Raw genomic sequence first — 10,994 nt, forward strand, 5'->3', positions numbered from 1 at the left:
TATGATGTAACTGGAATATACTTTATGCAAAAGGTCTCTTGTAAGGTATCATTACAAAGCTTATAATCTACCAAGTCTGTTCATCCTATTTGTATGAACGTATCATTTTTGTATCTGAACTAGGAATATGAAATATAACAGAGGTCCTATTGTAATTATGCAAAGTGTGGGCCATTAATGGTGGTTTAGAATCTTGGTGGCACCCATTGACAAGGACAATTGGATGTAGATGGTTTATTTACCTGCAATCCTTCTTGTGGACATGGGGGCCAGACTGTGGGTAATGAAGAATGAGGTCTTACAGTGACATGTGACCATGTCACCTGATACTGGAATCCATCTTAAATCTGGTGCTTTTCCATTTAGGAGGAGGGGTGAGAATCCAGAGAGACAAAGGATTCCTGCCTTGGGCCAAAGCTATAAAAGGGAGTGGAACAGAACAAAGGTGGCCAGTCATGAGAAATCCCCTAGTTACCACCTGAGCTGGAACAAGGATTGTACCAGAGGAAATGATTGGGCCCAGACTAGGAAGGAGTCTTGACTGTGAAAGAAGCTTATTAGAACATCAGAGGGTGAGATTTACCTGTATTCAGTTTCTTAAATGTATTAGGCTTAGACTTGTGTGTTTTGTTCTATTTTGCTTGGTAACTTACTTTGTTCTGTGTGTTATTACTTGAAATCACTTAAATCCTACTTTTAGACTTAATAAAATCACTTTTGTTTATTAATTAATCCAGAGTAGGTGATTAATACCTGGGGGAGCAAACAGCTGTGCATATCTCTCATCTGTGTTATAGAGGGCAGACAATTCATGAGTTTACCATTTATAAGCTTTATACAGAGTAAAACAGATTTATTTGGGGTTTGGAGCCCATTGGGAGCCAGGTGTCTGGGTGCTGGAGATAGGAGTACCTGCTGAGTGGTTTTCAGTTAAAGCCTGCGGCTTTGGGGATATGGTTCAGACCCTGGGTCTGTGTTGGAGCAGAGTAGCGTGTCTGGCTCAACAAGACATGTTCTGGAGTCCCAAGCTGGCAGGGAAAATGGGCTCAGAGGTAGTTTCAGCACATCAGGTGACAGTCCCAAGGGGGTCTCGGTGACCAAACCTGTTAAAACAGGGTATTATTATTATGCACAGGCCTTCCTTTTACAATGTGTGGGACCTGTGTGGTTTTAAGTCCCAAAGAGGAAATTTGAAGCTATGCTTAAAAGTTCCTGGGTAAAAGGCTAGAACATGCCCATTTGTAATGTGATATCTCAGTTCAACTTGTTATTAGTTGCCAATATCTGTAATACAGAAGGGAAAAACTGAGGCTAAGAAGCAGCTGGCCCAAGCAGGTTAAACTCATCCCAGAGACTCAAACCGACCAACTCCAAACCTCACCAGCTCAGAAATCAAACACCCTCTAAGCAGTGTTTTCATTTTATTTGCCAGACTGTGCTTTCATATCAGATCTCTACCATTTTCACTACTAACCCCATAAAACCTTGAACCACGTGGGTCTAGTTTCCAAAATGTTACACCACACTTTTACTGAAACATGTTCCATGGTGTCCCTTCTGTGCTCAGCACAGCTTACGGGTACCACATTATTGACATTGTTGGCTACCTCTGGGCTTCTTCTTTCCACTTCAAGCATTGCAGCTGGGATAAGCTTTACAAAAAACACATGATATGGATCCAAGACAGCTATAGACACTACAGAGTATGTTGGTTTCACTATAGTCCACTAAGCATCTGAAGAAGTGGTTTTTTACCCACGAAAGCTTATGCCCAAATGAAGCTGTCTTTAAGGTGCCACCGGACTCCTTGTTGTTTTTAAGTTTACTTTGGTTTTTCACATATGAAATCCCCAAAAGAAATCCTTTCAGGACCCATGTGTCCTTCTCTGGTTAGTCCATGCTCCTCTTTCTGTATAGAATGCCAGCTCTAAAGGCTGCCTGCCTGTGGGGTCCATGCATTCACATCCCCTCAGCGATAACTTTCCTGTTGTTTATAAAGCTGCAGAACCAAGAGAGAACAGCCTTGTATAATAATTCAGAGGTAGCCATGCGGGTGGGTTTGCTGCTTAAGTCTTAGGTGGCAAGTCAGAAGAATCAGTGTCTCAGCAGAAAACTCATGGATTTTTTGCTCTGCCTGGAAACTGAACTATCCATTCTGCATTCTGTCTGTCTCCCAGCAGAGCATCTGTGTTATGAATATACACGATTATGCACAGGAGTGCATCTCAGGAGATTTATGTAGTCTTCTCAGGCAGTTCCTTGGTTGGGCTCGAGGGCTGTGGCTCATCACTCTTGCTATGGGTCGGAGGAGGGGGCCATGTGGTTTTCTGATGAAGATGGCTGGAAACAGAAATCAGATTTTACAAAGGTGTGGGAGAAGAACACATATGGCAACTTAGTATAAAAACAGGATTCTGTGTTAAAGAAAGGGATGGTTTATGAAAAATATAAAGGTCACATGTTCTGCAGGACTATTTAATTGCCCTGTAAAATTTGCCAGTGCATCTGTTTTGCACACACTCAACAGAGGTGCTTGGAAATTTTTAGGATGCAGTTGAGATGGCCAGCTAAAGCTTTAGCCTGAGACAATGAAGCATACATTATTAAGGTCTCAAAAATAAGGCCCTAATTCAGCAAAGCACGTAAGCATATGTTTAACTTTAAAGCATGAGTATTCCCACTGAAGGGTGTAAGTGATCTGTAGAATGGATACCTAAATACAACCCATGCTGATTGTACTCTGCTGAGTGATAGCTGGAGTGCATCAGAATTAAATGTGTGTGTTTATATATGTAGTTCTTGGAGCAAGTAATATTCACACCCTTAGCAGGACTCTATTCATATTGAAGAACCATACAGTCACCTAGGAAGATGTCGATCAGACAAGTCCTGGAGCCAGAAAACCTACCTGCCCTGAAGAAAGGCAGGCTCTAATACACACAACAGGAACTGGCACTAGAATTTACCCTGCTCCCTGCTGGAACTCCCTTGCAGGACGAATGGCTTGCCACGGAAGGAACTCATTTCCCTGACATCAGCATTCTCTGAAGGCTGAGTCTCTCTAGTACGGAAGAAGGAATATGGCCCCTTCTCTCACCTCTGCTGTCTCCGTGTTTTCTTTATTGCCACATCTGTGCCAGTCCATGGACCCCCTGATGTCTACCTATTCCTGTTCTAATGCATGGGTTCTCTGCTCATACTTTCAACAGCCAGTCCTATACCAGCACCCCTTGCCTAGTGACTTGGCATTGCGATGCTGCCCACTGGCTCCCTAGAACATAACTTTTATATGGAATATACTTAAGACGTGATATAAAATCCAGGAGCTGACTACTGCACAGGCTGTAATGGATTGTAATTAAGCTGATCTAGTGTTTCAGACTGAACGAGATCAGGAGACGAGATTTGGATGAAGCAGATCTACGTTTCAGAGTGTGAATGAGTGAGCCTGTTGCGTTCTATTTCAGGAAGGTGTACGACGTGTTGCCGTTTGTCTGGATGAAAACGATAAAGGGATACAAAATGAGCAATGTTCAATTTTAGCCATGTTTTCAAAAGAAGCTTTTTAATCTTTTTAACCAGAAAGATCTCAACAATCTACCACAATTGTACATGGACAGTGTTCTTCTGAAGGCTGAAATGTTTGCAAATACCTCCACCAGAACTAAGCAGAAATTAGAGGCCCAAGCAGACCTGACACTTACTCCTTGTAGTTTAGGTTTCCCTCCCCAGTCAGGCACTCGTCCCAGTTGTATGGCAATACTGCAGACACAGGAACACAGCCACCAGTTAACAAAGGGTCAGAAAACATTATTATTTGTTCCTTAACAGCAATGTACAATGCAACCAGCACTGGGAGCATAGTACCTGCATAAAGGATCTACCTACCCTGCTCACTGGAAATGTTTGGGGACCATCGGCTAAGTTCAGAATTGCTAGGCAAGACAGTTAACTTAAACTCAAACACGCTGAGTTAGAATCCCTTAGCCTGACTTACACCCACTTACCCAGAAGCAGGAGGTCTAAGCTGATAGACCTTCATGCCAAGGACACCTTGCACCTTTCTGTTAGCTGCTTTTCCTGCTAAACTCCTTTTTCTTGATCCCTCGGTAGGAGTTACACCAATCTGAAGTGCCCTAGACTCCCTCCCCTCCAACTCCGTAGATCAAATTCAGAGATGATCCATACGGAGAGTGAGGTGTAAATTAATTGACCATCAGTAAGCAGGTGTGAATCTAAGTAAGTTTAAGGGAATCTAAACTGATTTAACAGGTAAGGGGTGAAAGTGTAAGTTATACTAACAATAAGTGCCCTGCGTCTAGACTTTCTTAGCTTCAGACTCCCCTCTGAATTTGGGCCTCTACAGCTGCCTCATCACTGAGAAGAGTTATACAAAATTTACCATCCTTTGTGGTGTTAGCGAGGATGGGCTCCAACAATTCTTTAGCTTCTGATATCAACAGGTCCAGGAGATCTGGAGACGGAAGAGAAGCATCCGAGATTGCTTCTGTTTTATCCTCCTCTGTCCGACTGTTGACTCTTAAAAATAAAAGCAGATGTGTCAATCTTACCAGAATTAAAATGAGCAGCACAGCAAAAGGACTGACTAGCAACTCATGAGAGAACCCCTCAGTAAATTACAGCGTACTGTGCATTTCATCTCATGCTGCCAGCAACACAGGAGTTTCTCTCTTTTAGATGTATTGGTGTTGTGGTGATGTAATTAGTTAATGCAAGGACACTGTCAAAGAGTTTCAAACAATATTCTCAGTGTACTGGAAATCACCACCTTGGAAACACAAGAACAGCCATACTGGGTCAGATCAATTGTCCAACTAGCTCAGTATTCTGGCTTCCAACAGTGGCCAATGCCAGAAGCATCACAGGGAATGAACTGAGAGGGGCAATTATCCAGAGTTCCACCCCTGTCCTAGAATCATAGAATATCAGGGTTGGAAGGGACCTCAGGAGTTCATCTAGTCCAACCCCCTGCTCAAAGCAGGACAAATTCCCAACTAAATCATCCCAGCCAGGGCTTTGTCAAGCCTGACCTTAAAAACCTCTAAGGAAAGAGATTCCACCACCTCCCTAGGTAACCCATTCCAGTGCTTCACCACCCTCCTAGTGAAAACGTTTTTCCTAATATCCAACCTAAACTTCCCCAACTGCAACTTGAGACCATTACTCCTTGTTCTGTCATCAGGAACCACTGAGAACAGTCTAGATCCATCCTCTTTGGAACCCCCTTTCAGGTAGTTGAAAGCAGCTATCAAATTCCCCCTCATTCTTCTCTTCTGCAGACTAAACAATCCCAGTTCCCTCAGCCTCTCCTCATAAGTCATGTGCTCCAGCCCCCTAATCATCCAGTCCTAGCTTCTAGCAGTGAGAGGTTTGGGGACATCCAGAGCATAGGGTGGCATCCCTGACCATCTTGGCTAATGGTCATTGATGCCACCTATCTTCCATGAACTTATTCATTGCTTTTTTGAACCTCATTATACTTTTGTCCTTCACAACATCCCCTGGCAATGAGTTCCACAGGCTGACTGTGTGTTGTGTGAAGAAGTACTTCCTTATGTTTGTTTTAAGCTTGCTGCCTATTAATTTCATTGGGTGACTCTTGTTCTTGTGTTATGTGAAGAGGTAAATAACACTTCCCTATTCACTTTCTCCATGCCATCCATGATTTTATATGTATCATATCCTCCCTCAATTGTCTCTAATTTAAGCTGAACAGTCCCAGACTTTTAAATTTCTCCTCATATGGATGCTGTTCCATACCCCTAATCATTTTGTTGCCCTTCTCAGCACCTTTTCCAATTCTAATCGATCTTTTTTGAGATGGGACGTCCAGAACTCCACACAGTATTCAAGGTGTTACTCCTGGGGGGATTCTGCGTGACTGCATCCCTGCAGAAAATGCCCCCCCCCCATGCAGATTTCCTATGTATCCCTGCAGAAAACGTCAGGGAAGCAAAGGGAAGCCACATGGAAGGGAGGGAGAGCGGGGGAGGGGGCGATCAGGGGCACACAGGGTAGGGTTACCATACGTCTGGATTTTCCCGAACATGTCCGGCTTTTTGGGCCTCAAATCCCCGTCCGGGGGGAAATCCCAAAAAGCTGAACATGTCCAGGAACATAGGGACATGCGGGGCCGGGGGTGCTGGGCCGGGGGCCGGGCCGGGCCCGGCGGTGCTGGGCCAGGAGTGCTGGGCCGGGGGCCGGGCTGGCGGTGCTGGGCGGGCCGGGGGTGCTCGGCCGGGGGCTGGCCCGGGGCTGGCACCCCAGGGCCCGAGCTGAGCCAGGCTGGAGATGCTGGGGCTGGGGCCGGGGCCAGCCGCCGGAGGGAGCCGCTCAGTTGGGGGGGGGGGGGGAGACTGGGCCGTGCCTCCTCCCCCCCACCCCCACCCCAGCTTACCTGCTGCCTGCTTCAGGCTTCCCGCCAATCAAATGTTCGCTGGACGCAGGGGAGGGGGCGGAGTTGGGGCGGGGACTTTGGGGAAGGGGTGGAGTTGGGGCAGGGGCGTGGGAGGGCTGGGGGTGGGGCCCCGTGGAGTGTCCTCTTTTTGGACACTCAAAATATGGTAACCCTAACACAGGGTTACATGCTGCTGCTGCCCCCCCTCATTCTGCAAGAGCAGAGCTGCCCAACTGAAGGAAGCTCTCTCTGCTCTGCTGACTCTGCAGCTGAACGCTGCTTCCTGGGTCCTAGTGCCAATCATGCTCCCCTTCTGGTGTGTGGGGAGCTTTCCTGTTTTCTACTCTGTGCAACAGTGAGTGCTCAGTAAGGGAGGTGGGGGAAATGAGGGAAGAGGCAGTGGGGAAAGAAGGACGGGTGGAATAGGGCAGGAGGCAGAGAATGTGGGAGTGAGGGGAGGGGGATGGAGAAGAAAAGGGGATAGGGGGGGGGGGGGGGGGGGGGGGGAAAGCGGGATCCCGGCATGCGGCATCCCCTCGGCAGCAACTGGGGTTCCCCTGTTAAGCAGGTCCATCAAACCCTCACTCTGACAAGCCCTACCTCCCTACACCTGGACCCCTCCGATGAGCACCCCACACCCAGACCCCCACCCCACTGTTCCCCAACCAGCTGCACCTGGATCCCCACCCCATCAAGCCCCACTCCCCCAGCACCCAGACCCCCCACGAAGCCCCCCACAGGCACCCCTGTGCCCCAACCACCTTAACCTGGATCTAGGGTGACCAGATAGCAAGTGTAAAAAATCGGGACAGGGGGTGGGGTGTAATAGGTGCCTATATAAGAAAAAGCCCCCAAAATCGGGACTGTCCCTATAAAATCAGGACATCTGGTCACCCTACCTGGATCCCCTGCAGAGTTCCATTGCCCCTGCACCCGGAACCCTCCAACAAGCCTCTATGCATCCAGATCTCCCACTGAGCCGTCCGCACCCAGATTGCCCCACACAGAAACCTCACACACACACCCCAGATACTCCCACATTAAGCCCCTCCGCACTTGGATCCTGCTGGGCTGAGCCTGCTCACCCACACCTGGTGCATCTGGCGCAGAGGGGCAGGACCCTGGGGTGTTTCTGGGGCAGGCCCAGCTCTTGCACTGTGTCAGGGTCAGGTGCAGCCTCACTGCCAAGTCCCTGTACCGGGGGATGTGGGGGCTTCAGGGTGATCTCCCACCTCAGTGCAGCCAGTGGCCAGTGCTCCCCATTGCCATGCTGGAGCCACATTTATTTACTGACAAATAGAATTTGCAGAATTTTGTAGAATTTTAAAATATTGTGTGCAGAATTTTAATTTTGTTGGCGCAGAATTCCCTCAGGAGTGGCTGTGCCATGGGTTTATAAAGTGGCATTATGATATTCTCGGCTTTATTATCTATCCCTTTCCCAATGGTTCCTAACATTCTGTTAGCCTTTTGGGGTATGTCTACAGTACAATTAGACACCTGGGGCTGGCCTGGGCCAGCTGAGTTAGGCTCACGAGGCTCAGGCTAAGGGGCTGCTTAATTGTGGTGTGCACATTTGGGCTCAGGCTGCAGCCCAAGTTTGGGTCCCTCCCCCTTTCCCAGGGCCCTAGAGCCTGGCTTCAGCCCAAGCCCAGACATCTACACCTCATTTAAACAGACCCTTAGACTGGGAGCCCGAGTCAGCTGGCATGGGCCAGCTGCGGGTTTTTAACTGCAATGTAGACATAGCTTTTGACTGCTGCTGCACATTGAGCAAATGTTTTCAGAGAATTAGCCACAATGACTCCAAGATCTCTTTCCTGAATGGTAACAGGTAATTTAGAGCCCATCATTTTGTATGTATAGCTAGCTTAGAATTATTTGAAATTGAAATCTACCATCCCCCTGTCACACATAAATACTGGTGTATTATTATAAGGTTGCTCATTAGCCCTGGAATGCTGATTTTTTTTAAACAATAAAAAGTCAGATTTCGGATTCATTTGTTTTGGAAATCAATGCAAAGAATGATATGGGTTTTTCCAACAGATATTAAAAAAGATATGTTCAATTTGTAGGGTAGGGCTACAAACCTTAACAATGTCCCTGTAACCTTTTCAGAGTTAGAGATACACCTCAGTTCATTTGCCAGACTTTCATCAACGAAGATGAATAACAGACAGCATAACTCCCAATTTCAGTAACAGATGATAAAAACAGAGATGGGCCCAAAACCAAACATTGGCTAATCTTAGGCAAGTTTTGCACAGCCAGGATCTGCAACTCAGACTTAACCTGCTCCAGGCCTCTGAAAATTAGGCCACTTATTTAGGTACCTAAGCCTAGGCAATCAAGCTTTGGCCTAAATAACTTAACCAAGGTCACTCAGAAAGAGTTTGGAATAGAACCCAGATCTCCTGAGTTCCAGGCTGGTATTTTAGCCACAAGACCATCCTATCCCATCTGTTTCATTCACCAAGTGACTGTATTTATTCAGTACCTTTGTTACCTAGATGAGGAGCAACAGCAGCAACTGACACCCTGATACCTTTGTTAGTAGATGAGGAGTAACAGCAGCAACTGACACCCTGTAAACAAGGGGCGGGCAAACTTTTTGGCCTGAGGGCCGCATCAGGTTTCAGAAATTGTATGGAGGGCCAGCTAGGGGAGGCTGTGCCTCCCCAAACAGGCAGGCATGGCCTGGCCCCTTCCCCCTATCCGATCCCCCCTGCTTCTCACCCCTGACAGCCCCCAGGGACTCCTGCCCCATCCAACCCCCCCTGTTCCCTGACCACTCCCAACTGCCCCCCGCCACCTCATCCAACCCCCACCCTTCCCTGACTGGCCCCCCCTCCGGGATCCCTGCCCCATCCAACCACCCCTTCTCCCTGTCCCCCGACCGCCCCCGGAACCCCCACCCCTGATTGCCCCCAGCTGCCCCATCCAACCCCTCCTCTCATTCCTGACTGCCCCCTGAACCGCTGCCCCATCCACCCTCCCTGCTCCCTGACCGCCCCCCGCTGCCCCATCCAACCCCCCCCTCCTTCCTGACTGCCCCCCCAGGACCTCTGCCCCATCCAACCACCCCTTCTCTCTGACCGCCCCTGGAACCCCTGCCCCCATTCAACCCCCCTGTTCCCTGCCCTCTGACTGCCCTGACCCCTATCCACACTCCCAGCCCCTGACCACCCCCCGAACTCCCTTGCCCTCTATCCAATCCCCCTCCCCCGCTCTCTGCCCCCTTACCGCACCACCCAGAGCACCTGGACAGGCAGCCGTGCCATCCAGCTGGAGCCAGTCACGCAGCACAGAGCACCGGGTCAGGCTGGGCTCTGCAGCTGCGCTGCACCAGGACCTCGTCGCTCAACCACCCAGAGCAGCATTGTGCCGGTGGCGCAGTGAGCTGAGGCTGTGGGGGTGGGGGAACAGCAGGGAAGGGGCTGGGGCGAGCCTCCCGAGCCAGGAGCTATGGGGCCGGGGAGAACAGGCCAGATGTGGCCCGTGGGCCATAGTTTGCCCACTTCTGCTGTAAACACATCAGCCAGACAAAGGTCAAAACAAGGTCATTTTATGCACACATTCACAATTCTCAGAAGCCTTTCCCCACCTTGTCTCATCTGGTAACTGGCTGGGCGTGCTCAGGACTCTGTGAACATTCTGTGGGGGGGAAAAAGAAGATCTCAAACTTACAGGATTGACAAATTCAAGAGAACAAACCCCATGCGTTTTTGCTGGGGCTCAGATTTAGTATGACAGTAATCAGCTTCTGTTTATACCCTGCCCTTGAAGCTAATATCTCAAGGCCTTTTGCAACAGAAGCAAAACTCGTACCCTATGCAAATATACAGACATAATGCAAATTAATACAGACACTAAAATATATCAGATGCAAGGTTAAAAAACCCACTCTTAAAGAATAGTTGTTCAGGCTGTACTTCAGAATGCCTGCTATCCCCATTATTCACACTCTGTGCCTTGGTCCTGCTCTTGAATGAATGCCCACTCATGGATGGAGCCGCTAATGTGCAGAGAAAGAGAATTCCCAAACAGCAGTAAGTAATATATATGAGGAAGACATTCTGGTAGGGTTACCATATTTAAAAAGTAAAAAAAGAGGACACTCCACGGGGCCCTGGCCCCACCCCTTTCCCACCCATGGCCCCGCCCCAACTCCGCCCCTTCCCTGCCCCAAAGTCCCCGCCCTAACTTCGCCCCCTTCCCTGAGCGCCCTGCATTCCCCCTCCTCCATCCCAGCCACGCGAAAAGGGCTGTCCAAGCGCTACCAGCTTCACGGTTTGCCGGGCAGCCCTCAGACCCTGCGCCCTCGGCTGGCACTTCCCCAGCGCAGCTGGAGCCCAGGAGGGGAAGTGCCCAGCTGGGGGAGCAGGGTCTGGAGGCTGCCCGGCAAACCATGAAGCCAGTAGTGCTCAGGCTTCGAGCAGCCCCCATGCCTCCGGACCCTGCGCCCCCGGCCGGGCACTTCCCCTCCCGGGCTCCGGCGGCTGCTGTGCTCCCTGAACTCCTGGGCTCTGTAAGCGCCGAGCTGCCCGAGCGCTACCGGCTTCTGGCAGCCCCC

General features: G+C 49.4%; 1 protein-coding gene across 1 annotated transcript in view; it reads right to left on the reverse strand.

The window, feature by feature from the left end:
- Positions 1-1,011: 1,011 nt before the first annotated feature.
- LOC117884498 (syntaxin-binding protein 4-like) overlaps positions 1,012-10,994 on the reverse strand; it is a gene marked incomplete in the record, with an annotated part of 124,372 nt that continues 114,389 nt past the window's right edge. The window contains 4 exon segments of the mRNA XM_034784928.1: positions 1,012-2,340; positions 3,705-3,762; positions 4,403-4,539; positions 10,026-10,075. Of these exon segments, the coding sequence (XP_034640819.1) occupies positions 2,235-2,340; positions 3,705-3,762; positions 4,403-4,539; positions 10,026-10,075 (351 nt within the window).

This window comes from Trachemys scripta, chromosome 10 (assembly GCF_013100865.1).
Source record: "Trachemys scripta elegans isolate TJP31775 chromosome 10, CAS_Tse_1.0, whole genome shotgun sequence".
Taxonomy (NCBI): Eukaryota; Metazoa; Chordata; order Testudines; family Emydidae; genus Trachemys; species Trachemys scripta.